Here is a 24,894-nt window from a genome sequence, read left to right as displayed (position 1 = left end):
TAAATCAACGCCCGCCAAGATATACAGATACAGATCATTCGACGGGAAAATCGTCCACCGGAGAAAATACCTAATGACCATGAGGATCAGGATTCATAACGACGCGCGGCCTTGGGGCGAGAGGACCAAGTATTCAGAAATACAGAGATGGCTTGGAATATTACGGGCTTCAGTCTCATTCTTTCATTTAGTAATTTTCCATTTCAATGCACCAGACTATATTATCTTTCCCACCTACTAGAAGCAGTCGACTTCCTCTTATGTGTGGTTCACTTGTCTTCCAACCAAGTACATAGCCGCAAAAAGGCCCATGGTTCCTCATTGTTTTTTCTTTCATTCGTTGAGCCTTTGAACCAGGTCATCATTCGTTTTTATTTTTCTTTTATTGTGCATTGATATTGCTTTTCTTCCTTTCTGTCAGCAACATTGCCCGCCATGCGACCCATTTTGCTGGCAAGAGCTGTGTTAATGGCAGTAGGCTGGACGGCCCAATGTGTTCTGGCCATTGATGCAAGTCTCGTGGGTGAGGCTAGCAATGCCTTGTCAGCATTTCTGGCAGATGCGCCCTTGTCAACTCAATCCGCATCGGCCTCAACTCAGGCTCTAGATATGGCGTCACTCAGAAGTGCGGTCATCGCAGGCAATTATACCTCCCGCTTGTCCAATCTTACGAGGCAGCGTTGCCCCGTGAGTTGCACCAGTGCCGGGGCTGTCGATTCGTCCAACTGGTCTGTTTATCATAGTGTGGATCGTCTCTCGCTGTGCAATAGTACCATGCTTTTGAATTTCGCCGTCTTTAATCTCCTTGGAAACTCGGACACGCACATCAGTATTTCTGCCTGTACTGCCGATCTGGATTCCTCGACGACGGAAACAGTGGCATCCATCGCCAGTGATGTTACATCCAATACTGATGGTGCGAATTTGACTGAAGTGACCTCATCGGTGCAGCTCAGCTCGTCAGGATCGACTTCCGAAGCCTCTTTGACTGATGTCGTTGCCGCCCTGGAGCAACTACAAATATCATCCGCTCTCAATGTCGCCCAACTGGCATCAAATGAGACGTTTCATTTTTCTTTGTCTGGAAACGCTGCGGTGGGTGTTTATGTTGGCTCCGGACTTGCCAGTCAACAAGTGATTACCTCCATCCTGAAGAGCCTTATATCGCAAGTCCAAAGCGATGGCACCGTGGCCGAAACTCTCCTCGTCCAGCTGTGTGATAATCGCACGGCCAGATACTCCTTAGGAGTCTTCATCGATACCCAGGCGAATCTTTCGTCGGTGCAGTCCGCCGTGCAATCATGGCGGAACAACACTTGCATTACGACTATGGACAAAACCACCGAAGACTGGAAAAAAGCCACTTTCCTCGCCACATCTCATATCCAATTAAACTCCTCTGTTAGCAACAGCAGTGTCAATATCACCAACTCGACTACATTGGCAAAGAGATCACATGGTCGTGTTATTCTTCCACGCGACGACACCTGTACCACAGCTCAGGTTGTCTCAGGGGACACATGTATAACTCTTGCCGCAGAATGTGGCATCACATACGCAGAGTTCACAGACTATAACTCCATTGATGACTGTACCGATCTCCCAGTGGGGGAATACGTCTGTTGTTCCAGTGGGACCCTGCCTGACAATTCCCCGCAACCGGATTCTGACGATAATTGCTACGCATACGTGGTAGTGACAGGAGATACTTGCTCGGCGTTAGCCGCGACTTATTATATCACTGTGGATGAGATTGAAAGTTATAACAACGACACGTGGGGATGGATGGGGTGTGGTGATCTGCTGATCGGAAACAATATGTGTTTAAGCAGCGGCTGGCCTCCAATGCCCACCACTATTGACAACGCAGTTTGCGGCCCCCAGGTAAACGGTACTGCAACCGCACCTCATGGTACCGATTTGAGTACTTTGAATGAATGCCCCCTCAATGCTTGCTGTGATATTTGGGGGCAGTGTGGAACGACAGCTGAGTTCTGCACCATCTCTAACTCAACTACTGGGGCCCCTGGAACGGCTGCAGCGAATGAAAATGGCTGTATATCCAACTGCGGAACTGATATAGTGACATCCGATGCCCCGGCTGAGTACTTCTCCATTGCCTATTTTGAGGGCTTTGATTGGGAACGACCTTGCCTGCGAATGTCGGTCGACCAAGTCGATACGTCAAGTTATACCCATATCCATTTTGGGTTTGCAGCTATCAATGCTGATTATTCCCTTAATGTGACTGCCATTGAGCCTCAATTGCCCTTCCTGCTCGGTATGAGTGGTATCAAGCGAATCATATCAATAGGTGGATGGGATTTTTCTACTGATCCTGACACATACATGATCTTCCGGGATGTGGTGAGCTCGGAAACCAACCGTGCAACCTTGATCACAAACGTGGTGAACTTTTTGGTTGACAATGACCTGGATGGGGTGGATTGGGACTGGGAGTATCCCGATGAGCCTGATATTGAAGGTATACCAGCTGGCACGGCCGAAGATAGCGTGGGTTATTTTCTGCTACTCGAGGAACTTAAAACCAGTCTGGCTTCGAGCTCAGCCACGTCCGATATGACGGTTTCTTTCACTGCACCAGCCTCGTTCTGGTACTTGCAGTATTTCCCTGTACTAGCACTCAGCTATGTGGTGGATTATATTGTCTACATGACATACGACCTCCACGGACAGTGGGACTATGGGCATGCCTATTCCGATGATGGCTGCTCAGCTGGCAACTGTTTGCGGTCCCATGTGAACTTGACGGAAACTATCAACGCGCTTTCCATGATTACCAAAGCTGGTGTTTCTGCGAACACTGTTGCTGTGGGTGTCTCCAGCTACGGACGTTCCTTTGAAATGACCGAGGCCGGCTGCTGGACCGAGATGTGCACGTACACAGGGCCTGATTCAGGTGCCCTTCCAGGACCCTGCACGGATACTGCTGGTTATATTTCCGACTATGAGCTGGGCTTGATCATCGCAGAGAATCCTACGGCCGAATCTCTCTTCGACTCGGACTCCTTCTCGAACATCCTGGTCTACAACGATACCCAGTGGGTTGCCTACATGAATGATTCCAACAAGGCGGTCCGGACTATTTTGTACGAGAGTCTGAATTTCCTGGGAGTCGCAGATTGGGCAGTGGATCTACAGTCAGATGATGGTGACGGTGATTCATCCTCTTCTTCGTCTAATTCCTCGGCGGAGACTATCTATGTGAATCCTGATATTTGGAATTCGGCAACTCCAATCGTAACAGCACTGCCTGGTGACACACTCATATGGCCTCCAATGCCTTTGAGTAGCACAACGACTATCACATTTCCTCTCTGGGCCACCACAGTCTCCTACTCAAGCCTTACCACCCTCACAAACACTCTCACGGATGGCTCGACATCGACTTATCCCTGGTATCTCTACGTGTCTATTCCAACCATTATCTCAATTCCCCCAGGTTGGTTTCTCTTCTGAAATTCCTACGGAAGAACTAGGAATTAGGCTCACAATGAGTTAGTGACAACTACCGCCATTCCTGTCTGGGGCGTGTCTCTGCCAACCGGCTCAGCCGGTGGATTGATTTACCTGACGAGTTCAGTCCAGCCAGATACCTTCACTATAACTGTGACTCCGTATGTACTACCATTACTGTCTTCGTGTCGATATAAAGAGAAGCACAGAATTGACAATACTTGATATCATAGGGTCATGAATGGTACTACTTCCATTGTTGGGGCAACAACGACTACTGACCCAGCTACCACGGTCGTCTGGGGAGATTACACATACATCCGATCGATTGAAACTGACACTGTGGGCGGAAGTACCACTATCATCGGTGGCACGACAATGGCCCCCACAGGCATCATTGTCACCCCTAACCCCTATCCAACCACGGTTCCAACCACGCATGACACAAAATTGAACCCGAAGACAACATCTTGGACCTCTGGAAGTCCTCCATCCCCTACCAGTTCCCCTGGATGTACGGGATGTGGTATTATTTGTGGGCTCCCCTCTTTCCTTTATGTCCACCGCTAGAATGAAATTTTATATAAATTACTAACATCATACTCCATCCAGGTATTCTGTTCTGCGACTCGGATTGTCCATTCTGTCCACCTGGCGTTCTTGGCTCTGAGGGGGGCAGTTCTGGTGGCAGTGATAGCGGTGACGACGATAACTCTTCCACGAAGACAGAAAGCGAATCCAGCAGTACGAGCACCGAGCCTTTGGCCACATACACAGTTCTTTATGCTGAAGAGGTCGACGATGATTTTCCCGCCACATACGCCGCAGCAGCCGATCTTTCTGCACTTGCTACCTCTGTTTCCTCGGCATGGAATTCTGAGTTCCCCCTGAGCACTACCTCTAGCTCTGGTTCTAGTTCTGGCTCTGGCTCTGATACCACATCATCAAAAACCACATCTAAGTCCACTGCAACCACCGCAAGCGCCACAGCCACCCCATCTAACATTGCCGCATTCCTCCTCTTTACGGAGTACGCGGGTGACACATGGATATTCCAATGGTGGGTGATTGATGAAAATACTGAAAGCGTCACAGATGTTTGCGACACCAGCGCCGACATCGAGGCGAGCGCCGATACGGTAGGGCCAAACCCTGATTATCCCGACTCGGACATCGGACCGTTCGAGAGTCATGGTATATCAGGATGTCAGTATACGGCGGGTAAGAAGAATACGATCGGAACCATGGCCTGTCCCGGGGTGGATAGTATTACGTGCGAGAAGGATCCGCAGTATAATGAAGATTTTGAATGTGATGGGCCGGTGATGGTTGCTGTTATGAGGTGCTTATGGTAGTTTGTGATTACATGTATAAGCGAGCAATATAATGCGGCTGGAGCTTAGTCATTAGCATACTGTCTGAGATATTTGGCGATGAAGTGTACAAGTATCCCTTTCATGCATCCCCGCGAGTGATAGAGTGAAGCTGGATTTCCTGGGACAGAAAAATGTCTTCGTATATCCTGACAAGTTTCGCGGTTCGTCTTCAATTTGTTTCATGGCAACACCTATATGCCTTTTTTTATTCCTAATAGCCCTCACTCTACCTTCTCTGAGCGCAAATGCCAATGTTATCTAACGGCTTATCGTTCTCCGTGGCAGGATGCTTTTTCTACTGTGTGAGTTGACTCGGTTGACTTCTGCACCATAAACTCAGGAGCGGGTATTTTTGCACATTCCAAGTTCTGCTGTGACTGTTTTCCCAGGTACGATTAATTCAGAAATAACTTACCATGGGACTGAAGAAACTCGTCACGAGCTGACCATAGAGCTGGCGCCGTAGCTTCAGTCAAAGACCCAGATCATGGCGCATGGAAATGTGAATTTGGAACAATCGTTAGATATTATGGAAACAAAGAAAAGTAGGGGAGCATGAAAGTATTGAAACAACAAAACCGGGCTTACACCCAAACACACCCATATTCACCTTCCCAGACTGGAATACGATACAAGTCAATTGTTACGAAGGACGCGTGCAGCATATATCAATGGGTGGTAAGGTCTCTGAATTATGGAATAGGAAAAGACTAACTGCTCTATATCATGTCACAGTGAAAAACAATTGAAATTGAGAAAAGGATAAAAAAGAAAGGAAGCTGGTCAGGAAGGAATCCCATTCTATTACTCCCACCGCTTTCAAAATCATGCGCGTTCCCACCTCTCAAGTTCCATTCTGCAAAATAATCCCACCGTATTGACTCAAATTTTGACATTGACCCATGAGGCATGCATGAATAGCTACTGAAAGGGCTAGTGGTGGGCTCGAATATGACTCAGGTCTTGCTGGAAATGATATGGTGATGTTTGGGATCACAAGGTTGAGATATTTCCGGCTGAGGATATGCAGATGGGACACGAGTGTCTGAAATCTTTTGCGAAGCTTTATCGTATTTGTAAAATCACACGTATTTTCCTATCGCGATAATTCCGTACACCGGTTTTCCGTATTGATCAGCTCACCTTCGATGAGTAGTCGTCAGGTCTTGGAGTAGCTGATTAAGACCGTCGCGCCATACCGAGGATTGGGCTTCAAGGCCAATACGTTTGCATTGGACAATAAGGAAATTCGTCGTGTATCTGATGTGGTAGCAACAGCAAACGAAGCTTTGCAGAATATCCAATGAGGTGAGCATTATAATTTTCAGCTTCACGATATTCAGAGACGGTAGGTATGGGTTTTTGATCAACCCAGGATGTGAGGTGTAAGCCAGATAATTATAGCAGATAATTATAGTCAAGTGCCAAGAGTGAAGAAGAGGAAAGAGGGAAGAGTGAAGTGAAGAGTCAAGGAACGGAACAGTGAATGCTAGCTCACTATCGCTTAGTCGTTGACTATCGCAAATTAATGCTGGTTCCAGGCCCCTCTGCTTATTCCGCCTCGGCCTTTTCATTCCCACGGTTTCTCATCCTTATCATTCCTCTTGGAACCAGTACCAAGCAAACCCACTACACAATCATCATATATGTACTCAATATGACTGGTAACCCCAAATTTACTGTAGAAGGCCAAGGAGATGTTTCTCCCCTAACAAAGCCCGAAGCTACCAATACCGATAAGGCCGCTGCCCTTGCACGTTTATATATCGACTAACATACGCACAAGTGAAAAATCAAAACAAGAATGAAAGAAGAAAAAAGGAGAATGGAAAAAGACAAAGACAACAGAAAAAGTAAGCTGAAGAACTTCCATGTACGGCCCTTCGTTTCAAACAGCCAAATGCTCATATCCTTTCCAATGATGGAGAATGTCTCGTGGGTGATGTACCTGTGGAGCAGCTAGTCCCCCAGCCCAATGGGTCTTATTAATGTGCCACAAGGCAATATAGGGCCACAGCGCACGAGTCTATTTGCCCCCGGGAATACTGGAGTGAGGGCCCTCGCCGATCAAGACGTGACGTGACATAAGGAAATCTGATTCCAGTCACAGTGCTCAGTCAGCGGGATCAAGACCATCTTCAGAGCCCTTCAGTTCGTCTACAGGACTGGTGACAAAGAGCCTAGACCAAAGTGGGTACTTGGGTACTTTGTACTCAATGATATGACTGAACTTGAGGTACTGCGCCTTGCCTAACATCGTTGGTATGATACTCAATACTGCGTTCTATTCAATATCCAATGGTTTATCAAGGTAATCAAAAATTGAACCTGCGCTGACAGTTTCTGCCATATGCACGTCACTCCAGAAGGTCCAATTTAACTAGGACCAATCTCCTTCATCCTGAACAGGCTCGCCACTCTCCGAAGCACCCAGGAGCTCCTTGACAGTCCACGGACTATATTCATAGCCTGGAACGGAATTGGTGTTTCTGAATGGCGCACCCCTATGCAGGTGCCCTGCACACTTGTTGTAGTTCTCATATGCGTATTGTTCTGGGTCATAGTGTACCAGCCAATCTCCAACCATTTTCCCCATTACCTCCGGGTTCTTAGCGACAGCATCCCAATCTGTGTTGTGATATATCTCGCGATTCTTGAAACCCATTTTCTGTGCGCAAGAGACTCGTTCAAATCTATCGTCAGAGAATATATCGTCAGTTTACCAGAGTTCTCTGCCATCTTTGCTTATATAACCAGTGATCTGCTATTAAGAAGTATTGCAGATAGTCTGAAATTAAGCTCGACTGATGACTCATTTGAATAGATTGCGCGCATTCTCGACTTCATCGAGAAACCACAGATAGTGACAGTGGCCAAATAGTTGCAAAAGAAGCCATGCCAAGTTCAGTCTGGAATGAAGAAGCTTATTCAAGACGTGGAAATTTGATGATTGAACAAACAATTCATGTATCTTGAAAAGAATCACGATGATTCGATGGCAGTAGCTTCAATTCCCATGTATTGGACATATTAAGTCTAGATGCCCAAACAAGCCAGCATGGCTCGGCCTGGGTATCAAGGGCGCAGCAACCAGGGAAAGAGAGCAGTAGGCTAAGCCCGATGATGACGCTTCTAGTTGTGGCAATGTGCAGATGCCAAGAGACCAATCGTTAGGGGGAGATATGCGGCTCAATAAAATTCTAATCGCTCAGCTGAAAAGGTTTGTGGGACTGTCGCGCGATGGGGAATGATTTTCACACGAGTTTTCACCTATCATTTGCGCACCCACCCTTATCACCTGGGTCGCGCGACGAAGCGGTGCTCACCATTCCCAACACCCTCAATCTCTCTCTCACATCGCCCCGACATAAAGACACACCCTCGCCTTTTCGACTAGCTAGTCTCCTTCAATTATCTACTGTTCCTTACAACCATGGCCTCTACCTTTTACTCCCAAGCAATATGCGTTGGGTTTGAGTCTAGCGCACTGCCTCTTTCATCTCACTGTAGACACAGCTCGTTAGCTAGATTAACCACAACTTGAACATCGCTTGTAAATAATTATAGAAATGTTAATTCGGTGTGATCGGTCAATCATCCATCTCCCATCCAGTTCCACCACCTGTCTCCCTTGACAGAGGATCATCTGTCTCCAGATCAAACTCAACCTTATCGAGCAATTGTAGCTCTGAAGCCTGTGCGAGACCATCCACATACCCATCCGTAGTGAAACAAATTCTCGTTCCCAGAGCCATTCCTTCATCCTCCTGCACAATCGCGCTATTTGAGTGGGGATCCTTGCGACCAAGCCTACAGAGAGTCGCGATCGTTCTCAGAAAGTCCTGGGTGTAGTCCTGATCAGACTGATCTTCCAGCACCTGAATGTTATCTATGAACCCATAAACCACCCTTGGAGCAAGACTCTGAACATCAAGCATCAGCTGGAGCGTCTCAGGAACACTGAGTGTGCCCTGTGCAAGGGCTGTGAAATGGGCGGGTGAAAGATCTGCTTCGGTATAGCCATCATCCGGGACCAGTTGAATAAGTTGGGTTATGATGGATGTGAGGAAAGAATTTAGATACATGGCATTGGAAGTACCTGGCTCATGGATTTCTGTGAGACTGCAGAAATAGATGATGCAGGGGATGCTGTTTTTGCGCGCTAGTGCGGCCAAAGAAACCGCGGTCATCGAATTCTGGCTCGGTTGCCGTACATCATGAGGGCCTTGGATCCAGAAATTAATTAAGCTAGAAGCTCGTAGCCATGTTCCCAAGCGAATTTGCACATCTTTATCAATCTGCAAAAGGGGTGCCTGGTTTGTAATCTGGATCAAGCGGTCGACTTGGTTCTTCCACTGATCTATGAAGCACTTGATCTCGGCCTGGATCTCCATGCGGCTAAACTGATAATGTTTTTGTGAGGTTGGGGATGCCTCAGATTCTAGATCTGCCATTTCGGGATCATAACCGGCAGAAGCAGATGGTAATATTTCCCCTGTTGTATCTTCTTGTATGCTTGTGATCAAGGATGGACGAGGTAGTTCTAGGCGGAAGGATTGTTGTTGGTCCAAAAGCCTTTCGAGCGATTCACCGACCATCAATCTTTGTTTGCAGAGCTGGGTAATTTGGTCCGGTAGGATCTGGCTAAGCCTTTCCTGATTTTGGCACAGCATATTTTGTTGTTGAATCATCAGCTCCAAACTTCGGGTGGTGCGGCGGTGGAAGTCGAGGCTGATATGGCTGTTCATACGGGATTGGATGGCCAACATTCGGTTTTTTTTGGACGTGAACAACTCATTGAAGGCGCTCTCATCAAAGCTTGTGATAAAGCGTTTCCAGCCCGACTTGGACCATTTGGTGAAGATCTCGGTAAAGAATTCGAAGACGACAACGTATAATTCCTGAATATATCGACGAAGAGCCGGGATATCACCATGTTCCTTCATCTGCCGGTTCCAGATATCAATATCGTGGCTGAGATCTTCGAGGGTATCAGCCACCCCTTCGGCAATCTTTTGGTGGTTGATAGTCGCCTGGGCAATGGCTGACAGAGAGCCTGTTAACAATGTGACATACTTGTCATCTTTGGGGATGACAGAGAGCAAAGCACTGTGCGACGAGAAGGTCTTGCAAAGACCTGAGAATTTGGACTTTAACCTGCCCAGTTTGGTTTCATCTTGTCCCTGCTTCCATGTTGCTGAAGCCTTGGTTACTGTGGCCACCAGAAAATTGATATCTGGTCTATCCTGATCTTCCAGCTCTAAATGCTGGTGTCTAGGCAGATTGCTCCGAAATTTGCTCCACGCGGCATAGAGTCGCTGGCTCTGTTGAAGGAGAACGGCCTCCTCATCTGGAACAGACTCCTCGGCCAGTTCCCGACCCTTCATCAGGAGTCGGTCCCATTCAGCCCTGAGTGAATCCGATCGTCCTCGATTGCGATCAACCGCAATTTTGGCTGCCAGGGCCCGGCCAAGGGGTTCTCCTGGGGATGATTCTGATATGTCATCGCTGAACCGGCGGATGAGCTCCCCGCTGGGCTCCGCTGGTCGACTGAAATTCATATGCTAGATGAGGTGTAGGAATGATTAAAATAAATAAAATTATCTTCGTGAGAAGAGAAAACTCAGGATGGTGCATATGTCAGTTTGGTTTGAATATCGCGACCGCATTCATAGGCAGAGAGGTCGCGGTAGATTTGTGGTTTTCTTTTCTTTTTTCTTTCTTTCGCTGTTTTGGCCTTCTCATTTGAGTAAAGAGCAGTACGGCTTGTGACACATTTATTCGAGGAAGAAACTGCGGCTGACGTGGTCTCCAATGAGAACCCTGCTTGATGTGTCCAGACGTGCATAATAAGCGTAGCTGAGAGCAGCGGAGGAGGGGAAGCGCGGCTCAAGGGAATTGGCGAACTCCAAGGACCCTAAGCACCTCTTGAACTCAACTCCCCAACACGAAATCCGTCCCCTTTCATTCCATCTAACTGATATCTAAGATCTGACTACTCTTCGAAACTCTTTTCGTTGGTCATGGCAACCCGCGTAGAATATGAGGAGCCTGGCATTTCGTCCGCCGAGGACTATGAATCCACTGAGTACACCGTCCCAGTACATTCTCAACGATCCTATTTGCCCGAAAGACGGGCCTATCGAGACTATCATTCACGTAGAAAAGAGATTAATCTCGCGGAGCTCCGTGGATGCCAGGAAGAAGAACCGGATGACCTCTCCAGCGGGTCAGGCATCATTTGGCACGCTAATTTCTTTCACCGACAAAGTAGACGCAGGGAGGCTGTCCAAGATCTGGAAAACCCGGATTTCATATTCGTTGATACTCGACCAATTGAGCTTTCCGTTGACGAGGCTCCAACTCAGCCGCAGGGGAAAGCGAAGGAGCGCATCCAGCAAGCGTCAGCGTCATGGAACGGTCCAGTGATAACCATTGAAGTCTTTGTGGAGACTGATCTCATGCCACGCAATGTTTCAGAACTCTTGAGAAATCCGCGGACTGATCAGTTGGCTCTGAAACGTGTGTCCAGGCGACGCCTGGTGGTGAACTCCAAGTATTTGGCCAGTTGCCTTCGGGAAATAATTGGGTATTATCCATCATTTCATTCCATGATGGGTAAGCTGGATATTTCAGAGCCTTATGCCGTTCTACACCATTACTTTGACTCCATTGAAGCCATGGCAGGCTCTCCCGTCTCGGCTACAATGTGCAAGAGCCCCCACGACAACAAAGAAATCGAGATTGACCTGCAAAAGAAACACATTCAAATTTTGCTAGACTTTCTGAGACCCATCCGTGAAGAGCGCATATTGAGATGCGAAGAGACTTTGTCCGAACCTACTGCCCGAGTGGCTTTTGACATGATTTGGTATCTTCTGAAACCTGGCATGGATGTCTATTTTCTCATCGACGGATCGCCACAAGCCGGAGTGATCATAGATGTGAAGTGTGGTGGTGGTGATTCGTCTAGTATCTGGGGCCCGGAAGATTCATATTGGTGGTTTATCAACCTGTGGCGACTGGAGACCGATGGCTCTAGAGTCAGGCGTGGTGCGATCTCGGTAATAATCACCTTTTATGCTGGTCTACGAGAGGTGAAAAGTCTTTCAGTTTGTCCATGCGTTACCTGGGACGCCCACGATAATGGTGAACGGCGCAAGAATATCTTATGCCGCAGTGTCACCTTGTTCAAGGCGCTGCGCCAGGGCAATCTCCTTGTGGACTATAACGGGCCAATTTTAGGAAGCAACCAATATGTGCGTTCCCGACTTGCTAGAGGCCGTGCATCGATTCTTACGCTAAAATTTCTCTAGTATACTGGTAAACTGGTGATCGACCATCGGAGAGGGCAGGAAGAGCCTGACCTCGCCCTGCCTGCTCCCTCACGGATCCGTGACTATTCTGATCTATTCAAGGACTACGATAATATTACAGTCAATGATGATCGATCTTTTAACACTAGGCAAGAGGCTCAACAGCAGTTTTTCCGCAACATTGACGACTCTAGACCTATTTCTCCTGGGCGTCACAGCAATGTGGCCGTCAACGGTTGGGATGACAATGGGCGAAGATGGTCCCCTGGTCCTGCACTTGAAATCAACGACATGGATGGTGGTGAGTTCATCGATTCTGTTGTTGATGAACTCACGGAACACCAACTTCTATTGTTATGCCCAGAAGCCCTGGCATACGCACTGAAACATAAACAATGGAGTGAGCCTTATTGATTGTATCCTATAGAAAATTCCTCTAACTCCTGCCTACAGTTCTGATCTCATTAGATCACGTTCAAGAATCTGTACCGTCATCTGAGAGTCTTTCCAACCTGGTCATCGGAGAGGCCGAGTTGAAAACTATCAAGGCCCTTTCAAACCGTCAAAATAGCAAGACAAAACATTGGTCAGCGGACTTTATCGAGGGAAAAGGATCGGGGCAGATTATATTACTGCACGGTATGTAGGGCATTCTTTAATATTTAAATGTTGACAATCACCAATAGTGTCGTGGCAGGACCTCCCGGAGTTGGCAAAACCTATACAGTCGGTAAGTTAACCTCAACTCCAACATGCTGTTGACGAAGTCAACTAAAGAAGAGCAGAGGCTATTTCTGAGTGGCTACACCGACCGCTACTTGCACTGACAGTCGCTGATATCGGCACGGTCGAAACGCTAGTCGAAGGCGAACTCTTGAAGTGGTTTAACCTTGCAGAAGCCTGGAATGCCGTGCTCCTGGTCGATGAAGCCGATATCTTCCTCGAACGACGACAAAATCGAGATCTCGCGCGGAACGGATTGGTATCAGGTAAATATGCCAAATCATAGTATCAACATCATCTTGTCCACGAAGGCTGACGATTGCTGCGCAGCCTCCCTCCGGCGAATGGAATACTTCAAAGGCCTCCTATTTCTAACCACCAATCGCGTCGGCCAAATAGACGACGCTTTCATATCGCGAGTCCACATCGCAATTGGATACCCGTCCCTAAGTGAAGACGCACGTCGCAAGGTCTGGAACGGCTTTTTCAGGAAACTCGTCCGTGACCGTGCGGGCAAGATTCAGATCGCCCCGGACGCAAAGGCGTGGGTTTTGGAAACCGCAGGCGACACGCAACTTAACGGGCGGGATATCCGCAATGCTTTACAAACAGCGATCACACTGGCGGAGTTTGAGAGTGAAGAAGATCCTGACTATGATGAAACTTTGGTCACGATTGTCACTAAAGCGCATTTCCAGAATGTACTGGATATGTGTAATCGGTTCCGTACCTACGTGACGAGTATTCGGCGAGAAGATGAGAAGAAGAGGGCCCAAGGGCGCGGTGATCGGAATGACTTTGGGCGTGGAGCTGCTAATGAGATGGAATCGCTCGTAACCCTTTCCAACCCGTTGGGTAGATAGAACTCGAGGCTACCTGGCAGGTCTTCAAGGGTTGACGCTCTTTCTGGCACCAGACGCTGTCATTTTCGGCGTCGATTTCAGAGGACTCATTGGTCTATTTGTAATTTCATAGACAATACCAGAATTTGTTTCCGACACTGTGACTTTGCTATTTGTAGTTCAAATGAGAGAATGAAAGAACGAGGGTAGTGGAGCTCAACAGGCACGTTTCTTTAGCTTTCAGTCCCCGTGATTTTATAGAGAAATTCCCGCTCGACAAAAAATAGGTTGTCCCTCCCATTCAATGTCCCTCTAGCTTCCCCATCGCTCCTGAAGTTCCTTTGTATTGTCAATCTGAACAGGCTATTTGAAGGCAATATCATGCTAATTGTGCGAAGCATGTAACTTGGATTTTCAGATGGTCGCTACATCCTGTTCCACAAAGGCGTTCTAACGACGATGGATTTGGAAATCTTCAACCGCACGTTAGTCGCGTCAAAGACAACTATGACTATTTACAGCATTGTCGACATTATAGAGTGACTCAAAGCCCAGAGTACAATCTCCGGACCTAATAGTGTTCAACATCGCTCGGCTGGGAGAGTCAATGCGGCGGTCGCGCCCAGAGGATTCTCACCCAACTGCGGGCTACACTTAAAACCGCACGCCGGCAGGTTAGTACCTTAGTGAATGACCACCAGCGAATCACTGCTGTTGTATGATTTTGTTTTTACTTTTTCTTATTCTTTTTAATACTTCGCTTAGCTACAGAGACTCGGTAAATGCGGATCGTCGACTCATTGAGAATGGCCCCCAAAACCCTTGGGAGGCTGTGGAGCTTGAGGGTCAAGGTTTCCGCGCACTGCTACTTCGTGAACCGATGTGGTAGATTGTGGTTTTTCAACACCTCCCCCCGCAATTGTTAGTTTTCAGCACGTTTACTGTGTTAGTACGAAGTGTCCATGCTACTCATCAGCTGTCCCTGATCTTGGCTGCTACTAAAGCAGCCCCTGAATATGCTCTGTGGTCAGTGCGCCACAGCTTTTCAACACCCCGCGTGGGGCCGCGGACCATACCATCATGCCCGCCGGGGCAAGTACAACCTGCAGGTCCTGCATCCCAATTATGCATCTCTTAAAGCGGCGTTGGAGGCCAAATGTGGCTTCTGTCATAGACTCGTCGATGACCTCAACTCAAAGAGACGAAGTCGAATTCTGACTGGGCGCCAACTACTCCCGGACATCGATCCAGACTCTTTCTCCGTGCAATATCGCTTTGCTTATGGTGCTCCTAGTCGCAGAGTCATCACATGCTCGGCTATTTTTGATGCGAAGAAAGCAGGCGCAGAGTTGAGTGAAACGTCCACAGAGCATTTGTTTCTCTCCCCTGGTAAGTCAAACCCCGCAAGAAGATGTATGTGGCCTCTGATTTCTTCAAGAACAAGCTCCCTTACATGACTTACCGGTCAGAGAGGCAGAAAATAATGTCAATACATCATCTATGAAGGCTATTGAGTATTGGATTGAGGATTGTGATAGAAACCACCCTGGCTGTCGCCGGCAGGGAGCCCCTTATACAAATGACCGATTTTCTCGTATTTAGGACGTTGGCAACGTCTCCGATGCGCCGGATGTCAATCTTTGTCTTTCTGATGAACTTGGGCATGATGCTAAATATGCGACTCTCAGCCATTGCTGGGGAGGCATTACTTCAGAGATTTCGTCGCTGACCACAAGAACTTACAAAGAATTCTTGCAGCGCATTGCTATCATGAATCTTCCCCAGACATTTCAAGATGCAATCCAGTTGACTCATCGCCTGGGAATTCGATACTTATGGATCGACTCTCTATGCATCATTCAGGACTCTCGCGAAGACTGGTTGGAACAGTCGGCCGTTATGGGTGATATATACCAATATTCTTATTTGAATATCGCAGCTACCAAGTCCACGGATCCATATGGCGGGCTTTTTACAACAAGGAACCCAGTTCTTGTCACGCCACTTCGAGTCTCGATCTATGTGACGGTTCCCGCCAGGGTCACAGTACCGCAAGAGCAAGGACTTCCCTTCCTAAGATTGGAAGGCAAGTCTCTACTGGTCGCGTCGCCCAGACAACCGCCACTTGAAGTCACTGAGAGAGAGCTCGATCTTGACACCTATCTTGGTAATAGCGACGGCAGCTTGCGTCCGAGTGGTGCGAATTTTTCTCAGACTGCGAGGAGCGTTGAACTGATCGGAACTACACTGTATGCCGAGCTCAGAACGCGTTGCAAAGAGTGGAAGAAAAGCAGCATAGATTTGAGGGAAGTTGTAGAAACGTCTGATCAATCACGCTTCAGGCTTAAGGGGACCTCCATACTTGAAGTTCTTTTGTATTCCCCCGACTTTGAAAGCTCTGAGTGCACTCTCGACTTGAACAGATGTCTCGGAAATCGCAACGGCGCTTTTGATGTTCAAGGGAAGAATTTCGCATTCAGTGCAAGGCATGTGTCTCTCGTTGGCACAACGTTGCATGCCGAACTTAGGACAATGGACGGGCTATGGAGACAAAATAGCATCCAGCTGACTACGTTCATAAGCTGGGACTCAGAGCAGCTACAGCCTCACAAAGATGGCTGCGCAGCCCAAGTCTTCTTCGATGTGGGCACTAATGCTTATCACAAATGGTCGGGGCAGGTCGCACAGTCAAAGCTCTGCAGACGGGGATGGGTGTTCCAAGAACGTTTTTTGGCTCCAAGGACCGTGCATTTCACCCAGCAGCAGCTCTTCTGGGAGTGTACAATGTCTCAATCACTAGAAGAAGCCCCATCCGTTAAGGTCGACAATCGACAACCTGCGGCCAGGGGGGTGAGACTAGATCTCAAGACCTGGGATGTATACTCACCGGCTTTACTCAATGAGCCAAAAAAGAGAGACTTGGGGCTAAATTATATCTGGTCGTCCTTCAAAGCGTTGCATGGCCGTGATGAGACTCATCTTCGAAAAGAAAATCTATCTAGCGACTCAAGTCTTCTCGAACATGCCAAGCGCATGTGTTACGGTGGGGACAACTGGCAGCCAACGCATCCGCTCCTCAAATACTGGTCTGTGATTATCACTAGCTACAGCCCCTCAAGTCTGACATATATCGAAGACCGTTTGGTTGCCATCGCTGGTTTGGCGAAAGTTCTGTCCAACAGGACGGGTATTCGTTATGCTGCAGGACTCTGGATGACCCAAATCCCGCGGCAGCTACTGTGGAATGCCTTCCATGGGGAAATTCGTGGAAATCATGGGAAGTACGTGGCACCATCCTGGTCATGGGCGTCTAATCCTGGGTTTATGCCAAACAGAGGACGGCTAGATCCCATACTGGAAACGAAGGGAGCTATGGATCTCATAAAAATCATATCTGTCAACGTCGAAGGAGTGCTGGAAAATGACAACATGCCTTTCGGTCAGGTGAGAAGTGGACGTCTTCGCATACGCGGCCGTTTGCTTCCCATCAAGCTTGATCTCAGCACCTGGCCCAAGGGTGTCGTACGGAAAGAAGCACTTGTGCAATTCTGGAGTGGATCGGTACTTGAGGTGCCAGTGAGAGAAACCTTTCTTGTCCCAGTTATTTTCACGCGCTGGAACCAGCGACTCCCAGAGGCTACGCCTAATTCCCTGCTTCTGGAATCAACGGACGAGAAAGGTGTGTTCCGTCGCATTGGTACGGCGCGGCTCAGCAGTCTCTGTGACTTGAGAAGTATCATACCAGAACTGTATACTGCTATGAGTCGCAACCACGAAGACGAAGATGACGACGCGACTAGCGAAGGTGAAGCGGACAAGGAGGATGCTGAATCTTTCACGGTGCCTTACAACTCTCCAGCAGTTGAGCCAAATCCGCAGCAGGAATGGACTGACAGTTTCATCAAGCAAGTTCGTTCTTATACAGACAAATTTGACAGACTTGCGAAAGATAATAGCACGAAGCTCAGATCAAGCTCAGCTAGTGAAAACAATGTCCTTGCACCAAAGATCTCTTTGATGGCTAACCTAGTCACGTCTTTTATGTCTAATGCCCCTGGAGAACCGAGCGAGAAGTTAAGTCTCGATGCTCGTGAGATGGAACGTGAGATGAGAACCCAATTTCCGGGCTCAAACTTCAATGTCTGCCTTCGGAATGCGCCTTGGAGTCGAACCAATGTCCAAAAATTGAAGTCAAAGGCTGCGGTTGAAAGCCACTACTATCTTGATTACGTCGAGGATGATTCTAACGTGATTCGATACGGACATTTTGTATTTGAAATTTGCTGAAACTGAGCGGCTTTATCAAGCTTATGCCATTTATTCATTTTCCTGACATCTTGCCTACTGTAGATTGGGGTTTATTGTGAGCGAAACAAGCATTAAGGAAATTGGCATACCAGCAATTCCTCTCCTATCTTCACTGACAACCAAAACCTCCCGTGTTGGTTCGAACTCAATCTTCTCCGTGATCCTATCAAGGAAGCACAGATTATTCAGGTTACGACGATACTGCTACTGTTCAGTGATGGCTGTGTGCCATTTCTCGAGTCGCAGACCGCTCAGCCTCCACTAGTCCACCTTTGGAAACTGCCTCGCAGAGCACCTGGAAGAACATCCTCCACATCAATTTCCAGTCAAGGGGCAGAGCTAACCCCATGATCAATGCAGATTAGTTGACCCCATCGTTTGGCTGCGTTTACGTAGTTCGAGAGATTCATAAGCATTTCTGGACATCTTCTGGCTACTCGACATATAATACTATACACATCTCAAGGAACTACTTTGCGATTTGTAAAGACTGACTCATGAATTCAATGCAACTTCATTCGTTAATTTGATCACGATGAACTCGAGTGTAATCATCTCATGTACATGATTTTTTGCTTGAAAGTGTTGCAACCCCAAAATAGAAAAAAAAGATCAACCAGACCAGAAACCAACCCCTTGAGGCACATGATAAATGCAGGAGAAAACATGGTAAACAGAGGGATGAGTGTTAGGAAGGGGTGAACTCAATGCGTGATGATAGTCTCGAGCATTCAAATGACAAATAATCAGATCGCTGGAGACCATACAACCTAGGGGATCAAAAACGGAGTTTCAGGAAAGCTGGTATAGGCTTATCCTGGAGTGCATGGGCATTTGCTCTCTTTGAACTATTTCTAGTCCTCGGCGAATTATTTGTAGGAGTGTGGAAGAGTGAGAGGGGTATATAGAGAAGTGTGGGATTGTTTTCCTCTACTCCACTCTAGTAGACCTTCTTCTTCTCGTCCATGCTGAATTGGCCAGGGCCGGTGTTGACCAGCAGCAAAAGACCACCCCTACCGGAGGTTAGAAAGACGAAGAGCAGATTAGGAATCGGGGGACATACACGATGGAAAGAATCTGGAAGAAGTCGTACTTGGCGAAGTCCTTGTGAGGGTGGTGGGGGTGGAGCTGGATTTGAGTTAGTCATTGCTAGACCAGAGACGAAAGACCAACATACAGTCCAGAAGTTGTTCACCAACACGTTGAACACACTGAGAAGCACGACAAGGACGATGGCGCTCCACTTGGCCTTGAAGCCGACAATGACCATGACGCACGCCACCAGACCGAACAGGCTAACCAGAATGCGCCAGAAGCTCCACTGGCCGGAGAAAACGAATCCAACGAACAGGAAAATCAAGAGCACACGGCCAGCAAGCTGGACGTACATCTTGCGGTCCTTTTCGTCGAGCTGGGGCAGGCCGGCAGGGACAAACTTCTTGCGCACCCACGAGTCAGACAGCACCATGAGAAGACCACCGACGACACTGAGATTACGCAGAAAGAAGTTCAAATCGAAGATGAGACCGTATCCAATACCCTGTGTAACGACCACCACTAGCAATCCAGCGACGGCGAATTCAGTTTGTTTGCGAGCGATGACGAGGGTTGAACAGATGGACATGGCAATGACGTTGACAATCAGGAAAAGGTGTGTGATTCCCCACGGAACTAATTAAAAGATCGAGTTAGACATTTACCAGTAAAATCAACAATGGGATTTATTGTGGTGTTGCCCTCGAGGCTCAATGCGGGCCGCGGCTGGGGTGTTTCAGGGTCCTTACTGTGACGAAAATCGTTGAGGTACACCAGCTGGTCGTTCCATTGTGTGAGAATGCGTAGAGAGTCTTCAAGGAAAGTGACTACAATGAGGAATCGGCCGATCGCAGGGAGGTATCTGTTTCGAGTCAACACCGTGTCAGGTCAAGCTTGAGACCCCTTGTTTGGATATTGGGCGTGTTTGTGTGATGCGACCAGCGACCTCAAGAGCACGGGAGAGCTTTAAAGCTCTAGGAAAAATCACGTACGGCTTCACAGGATCGGACATGGTGTCTAGCCAATCCTCAATCTTGCTAGTCTGCTCGCGGATGGCGTCGAGCGGGCTGGGATCGCTGGTAGCATCTGCGCTACCGGGCCCGCCGAACGGGTTCTGGTGGCCGAGGTTGTAGCCCGCAGTGCCACGGATTTGGGCCATGGCGGAAGAGGTGAGAATGGGAGTGTGAGAAGAAAGAAAAAAAAAAGTGTAGAAGAAAAGAGGAGTAGGTAGGTTGCAAGAAGGGTTGAAGGAGTAAATAACTGGTGGATCCATTGTATACAAAGCCGTGCTCACTTCAGGCCACGATGACCGGAACTCGGCGCTAAACCGTAACGGGTAATGTGACGACACGGTACACATTCTTATTCTATTTAGGTATTCTATGCACAGATGAAACAGACTGAAAATTGGAAATACCTCAATTGTAATACAGCTGAACTAAAAAAACAGATTGCCCCAATGGTGCTTTTGGGACCTCAAAGGTTTTCACCGATTTTTGCGCTGTGAGCAGTTTCCCCAGATTTTTGATGGGAAACTGCTGGTATTATGGGACAGTCCCGAACGCCAAAGCCAAGTCAAAAGGGTAATAAATACATATCAAGGTGAAGATGGAAGATGAAAATGGATATGGCGTATGGAGGAATTTAGGCGGCCCAGTCAGAGTCCAGTGGGTGACCCTTCTCACGGGAGCGCAGGTTATCGGGAAGGTAAGTGGGAGTGACAGTCACTTTACGCTCAACGGGGAGAGGAGCAGGAGCAGGCTGGCTCTCGGAGGCGCTGGCGTCGCTGACCTCGTCCTTGCCGGTCTTCTTCTTGGGCTTCTTGGAGACGGTGGTCCACTCGTCAACGCTGTTGGCAGCGCCTAGGATGCGCATCTGCTCCTCCTCAGAGGGAAGTTCCTGAGCCCACTTCTTCTGGGTGGGGGCGGACTCAAAGGTATCCAGAAGCTGCACAGGGGCGGAGGTCGTCGCGGGGGCCGGAACTGGCTTGGTACCGTTGGCCTTGGGGGCCTCCCAAGCATTGGTGGCGGGGGCTTGGGTCCGGGCAGCTTCACGACGCTCATGTTCACGAGCGGTGTGCAGCTGCTTCTCGAGCAACTGCCGGCGCTGCTCTTCCGCCTCCTGGACCTGCTGCTTGCGGGCCTCGTTCTTCAGGCGCTGTTGGCGCTGCTTCTTGTTCTCAACCTGCTTGAAGGACTGCACCTTCTGCTTCTTGGGCTCCGACTCGACGTTACCGGTAACACGAAGGACAGAGGCGGCAGGAGCGGGAGACTCCAGCATGTCAGACACATATCCAGCGGAAGGGACAGCGTTGACCTGTGGTGAGACAGCAGGGGACAGGTCGTCGTCGGCGTCCGCGCCGGTAGTGGAGGAAGCGTGGGAGCCACTCTCCAGATTGGCCTTCTTGGCCTTCTTCTTGTTCTTGGAGGGGGCAGTGGCGGGCGAGGTGCCGTTCTTGATCGCGGCCAGGCGGCGAGCCATCTCCTTGCGGTCAACATCGTCCTCGGGCTGCTCATCCTCGGTGGTAGGAGGCGAGATCACGGTCTTCACCTCAGCCTTCTTGGCCGGTTGAGGAGCAGGCTTCCGCTTTTGCTTCTTGGGTGCGACTGTAGCCTCGGCCTTTTCCACAACAGCTCGAATGGGAGTTTTGGTGGCTTTCGGGGAGTTGCCATTGGTGTAGTACCAGCCAAGGCCACCTGCTACAACGAGCAGGAGAGCCCAGCTGAGGTAAGGGTTCATAGTCATGATGCTTTGGCCAATCAGTATCACTTGAATACCAGTCTTGTGCGCCGCACGTACCGTTTGAGCGAGGTCTCGGCAAAAAATCAGGGACGGAGGATCACACTACTTAGCCGCCGGTATCCGAAGGTAGGACAGTTGTGGCACGCGCACGATCAATTTGGCACGCGCAACCGAAACCGAATCGAGTGTCCACGGTATCGAAAAAGGTAGGGGAGGGTTTAGAGGTCAAGACCACACATCGATGTGTTCGGAGCCTAGGCGCGATGAGATTGACCGTTAGGAGGCGTTGGTCAACGTAATATCCAAGCAGTTCTGGGCCCAAAAGTCGACTCCGTTGTCGTCGTCGAATTCAATGGGGGTCAATGACGGAGGTAGTTGAGACCAAGATTACGGGGGCGACGAGCGCTTCACGCTCAACTGAGCTCCGATAATGGCAAACCAACAAGACCAAATGAAACACTAAAGCTCTTTGGCGTAAGCACTTGAGGAAGGGGAGGGTAGGGAAAGAAACGTCGAGAGGAAGGACAGGAGAAGAGGAGCCAGAAAAGGACACGCTGAGGATCCGAGGGGGTGTCCGCCGGTACGGTAAACGGGGCGTATCACACGGTCTGGGCGAGACTACCCACAATGTGAACCATGAGATATTGGTGAACTAATATCCGAATTTCAAGAGGCTCAATATTTTCGTTTGATCAATTACACGTAGTAATGCTCTTTAAGGAATCCTCGTCAAAATGAACATCCATTGGCCCCCAAAATGGGCTCTATCAACTTATCTTCGATCAATACACGTAGTAATACACTAACGAGCACTCCCCCCTTGGGATCTAAAGGCCACCAAACAACGCCCATGCGCTTCTCCAAGTGGAGAGCCGTACAAATGGGGGATCGCGAACAGGCCACGTCTCCAGTCTCCCCTCCCGTAACCGTGTCAATTATCCATACTGGCGTATGATTGGTCTCCAAAGTCCTGTCTTTGTCTTATTTATCCTTTCTGATATGTCTCGGTATGGCCGAGAAGATTCGCGTCGATCCGGCAGGGGATCGGGCCATCTCCATCCCCTTACATGTAGGTACTTTTACGCCGTCTCAGCCACGAGGGGTCGGAAAGGGGTTGCCGGTCGCCGATGCATCTACGCGCGTTTCTGCAGGTACAATCCAACTGATCAATTATAAAGAGGCACACAGTGGTAACATCATCGATGTTTCATGATCTGTCAGAAATTGTGTTTGATGTGTCTGTTTTGTTGGAGACGATCCAAAACTGCCCCTTAGTCAGGTAAAAATCACCTGACTAGGCTTCGGTTATCTTGCGGACCAGTGCGGGCAAAGGTCACGTGCATGACATATCTAGTTGGTGCCTAGGGTGTCGAGATGGGGGGAACAGTTAATCGGCGATAACTGTCAACTCTCTGTCCTATATCCCACTTTCTCAATATATTCTTTAATGATGGTTCCCAAAAAGATTATCATTGATACCGACCCAGTAGGTTTAAAATATGGTTGGGCTTGCCCTGCAGTGTACTGATACATATCAGGGCATCGATGACATTCTTGCACTACTGCTGGCTTTGTCCTCCAAGCCAGAGGAGCTCGAAGTTCTGTTGATTTCATTGACTTTTGGCAACATCGAAGTAAACAAGTGAGTATGTATGTCTAAACAGCACGAGTATACGCTCATTATGTATAGCTGTCTTCGTAATGTGGTATCCATGTTCCACATCCTCGAGCGGGAGATGCAATGGCGTCATGAAACCGGCAAGCCACAAGGCTACGGTACTCTGCGTGCTTTCCGCCCAGTGGTCGCAGTAGGTGCAGAGAACCCGCTGGAAGACCAAAAGATGCTCGCAGACTACTTCCGTACGTGTTTATGTATCAATATGGAGTGACAAGACACTGACATCAACCCCGCAGATGGAACCGATGGCCTTGGCGGCATTCATGCTAGCGTATGTCCTGATCACTCTGCTGTCGAGAAAGGGAACTAACTGATAAACCAGCACCCTCATTTTACACCCAGTACTTCCTGGGAGCATCTTTTTGATCCGGCAGTGGATCCGGAGGGCATTGAACCAGTGCAGACAGGTGTTCCTGGTGACCATTCTTTCATTCCCTCGAAGCTGCCTGCTCACAAGGAGATTCTTCGAGCACTCCGCGCCAATGAACCCGATACCGTAACTCTAGTGGCCGTTGGCCCACTAACCAATTTAGCTTTGGCTGCGGCAGAAGACCCAGAGACCTTCCTCCGCGTGAAGGAGGTTGTTGTCATGGGTGGTGCAATCAATGAGCCTGGAAATGTAAGAAGCCTTAAAGATTCCTACAGCCAGTGTGAGTAAACTAAATGTCTTAGGTCACCCCGGTTGGTGAATTTAACGCTTACGCGGATGCCGTCGCCGCTGCACGAGTGTTCGCGCTGACGTCACCTAGCCCCAACTCAACCTTGCCAATTACAACAACCCCCCTGCTACCGCCTTACCCGGCAAATCTCAGTCGGCAATTGACATTGCGTCTCTTCCCACTGGATATCACTTTGCGTCACAACCTGTCTCGTGGCCAGTTCCGCAAGGCCATCACTCCACTTCTTGCTGCCGGTTCACCTCTAGCTGAATGGGTTGATGCTTTCATGGGGCATACCTTCCGCACTTTAGAGCGTCTGCACCCGGGTCATGTAGGTGATGCTGCCGAATTGAGCATGCACGATCCGGTCTGCGTATGGTATGCCCTCACAGCTGAGGATCCGCAATGGGCTCCTTCAGCCAACTCCCCCGAGGATATTCGTATTGAAACACAGGGACAGTGGTCTCGTGGTATGTGCGTTATTGATCGCAGAAGTCGCCACAAGATCGAAGGTGATGAAGAGAGCTCGAGCGACCATGGCCTGTGGTTGAGTTCTCGGGCTGGCAACCGTATCATGCGGATGGACGCATCGCCCGCGGAAGCCACATTTGGCCAGATTATGATGGATCGTATGTTTGGTTAGACGCTTATATAGAGGAATTAGATAGACATCATATCAATGTGGACCCCGTTTGAATGAATGAAACCACATCTACACGATAATATTGAGCGTTGCGT

The 24,894-nt window shown here is 48.8% G+C and overlaps 9 protein-coding genes across 9 annotated transcripts; 5 read left to right on the top strand and 4 right to left on the bottom strand.

Moving 5' to 3' along the window:
* Positions 1-435: 435 nt before the first annotated feature.
* N7484_002170 (class v protein) lies at positions 436-3,480 on the top strand (the record flags this gene model as incomplete). The annotated part of the gene is made up of 1 exon (XM_057112590.1): positions 436-3,480. The coding sequence occupies one exon, from the start codon at positions 436-438 to the stop codon at positions 3,478-3,480; it is 3,045 nt and encodes a 1,014-aa protein (XP_056977327.1).
* A 234-nt stretch (positions 3,481-3,714) lies between these two features.
* N7484_002169 (uncharacterized protein) lies at positions 3,715-4,832 on the top strand (the record flags this gene model as incomplete). Its single annotated transcript, XM_057112589.1, has 2 exons — positions 3,715-3,991; positions 4,090-4,832. 2 exons carry the CDS (start codon positions 3,715-3,717, stop codon positions 4,830-4,832), a joined length of 1,020 nt encoding a protein of 339 aa, XP_056977326.1.
* A 2,401-nt stretch (positions 4,833-7,233) lies between these two features.
* N7484_002168 (uncharacterized protein) lies at positions 7,234-7,518 on the bottom strand (the record flags this gene model as incomplete). Its single annotated transcript, XM_057112588.1, has 2 exons — positions 7,234-7,322; positions 7,356-7,518. The coding sequence occupies 2 exons, from the start codon at positions 7,516-7,518 to the stop codon at positions 7,234-7,236; spliced, it is 252 nt and encodes an 83-aa protein (XP_056977325.1).
* A 925-nt stretch (positions 7,519-8,443) lies between these two features.
* N7484_002167 (uncharacterized protein) lies at positions 8,444-10,414 on the bottom strand (the record flags this gene model as incomplete). The annotated part of the gene is made up of 1 exon (XM_057112587.1): positions 8,444-10,414. The coding sequence occupies one exon, from the start codon at positions 10,412-10,414 to the stop codon at positions 8,444-8,446; it is 1,971 nt and encodes a 656-aa protein (XP_056977324.1).
* Positions 10,415-10,876: 462 nt separating this feature from the next.
* On the top strand, positions 10,877-13,755 carry N7484_002166 (uncharacterized protein; the record flags this gene model as incomplete). Its single annotated transcript, XM_057112586.1, has 6 exons — positions 10,877-12,112; positions 12,170-12,569; positions 12,623-12,755; positions 12,856-12,899; positions 12,955-13,158; positions 13,223-13,755. 6 exons carry the CDS (start codon positions 10,877-10,879, stop codon positions 13,753-13,755), a joined length of 2,550 nt encoding a protein of 849 aa, XP_056977323.1.
* A 1,749-nt stretch (positions 13,756-15,504) lies between these two features.
* Positions 15,505-18,021, top strand: N7484_002165 (uncharacterized protein; the record flags this gene model as incomplete). The annotated part of the gene is made up of 1 exon (XM_057112585.1): positions 15,505-18,021. The coding sequence occupies one exon, from the start codon at positions 15,505-15,507 to the stop codon at positions 18,019-18,021; it is 2,517 nt and encodes an 838-aa protein (XP_056977322.1).
* Positions 18,022-18,982: 961 nt separating this feature from the next.
* N7484_002164 (protein ERV29) lies at positions 18,983-20,236 on the bottom strand (the record flags this gene model as incomplete). The annotated part of the gene is made up of 5 exons (XM_057112584.1): positions 18,983-19,055; positions 19,106-19,170; positions 19,220-19,713; positions 19,827-19,939; positions 20,070-20,236. 5 exons carry the CDS (start codon positions 20,234-20,236, stop codon positions 18,983-18,985), a joined length of 912 nt encoding a protein of 303 aa, XP_056977321.1.
* A 485-nt stretch (positions 20,237-20,721) lies between these two features.
* N7484_002163 (uncharacterized protein) lies at positions 20,722-21,822 on the bottom strand (the record flags this gene model as incomplete). The annotated part of the gene is made up of 1 exon (XM_057112583.1): positions 20,722-21,822. The coding sequence occupies one exon, from the start codon at positions 21,820-21,822 to the stop codon at positions 20,722-20,724; it is 1,101 nt and encodes a 366-aa protein (XP_056977320.1).
* A 1,444-nt stretch (positions 21,823-23,266) lies between these two features.
* Positions 23,267-24,799, top strand: N7484_002162 (putative nucleoside hydrolase; the record flags this gene model as incomplete). Its single annotated transcript, XM_057112582.1, has 6 exons — positions 23,267-23,305; positions 23,358-23,461; positions 23,510-23,679; positions 23,734-23,768; positions 23,820-24,116; positions 24,170-24,799. 6 exons carry the CDS (start codon positions 23,267-23,269, stop codon positions 24,797-24,799), a joined length of 1,275 nt encoding a protein of 424 aa, XP_056977319.1.
* Positions 24,800-24,894: the final 95 nt, after the last annotated feature.

This window comes from Penicillium longicatenatum, assembly GCF_028827895.1.
Source record: "Penicillium longicatenatum strain IBT 33135 chromosome Unknown contig_1_segment0_segment0, whole genome shotgun sequence".
Taxonomy (NCBI): domain Eukaryota; kingdom Fungi; phylum Ascomycota; class Eurotiomycetes; order Eurotiales; family Aspergillaceae; genus Penicillium; species Penicillium longicatenatum.
This window is presented reverse-complemented; position numbering and strand designations above follow the sequence as displayed.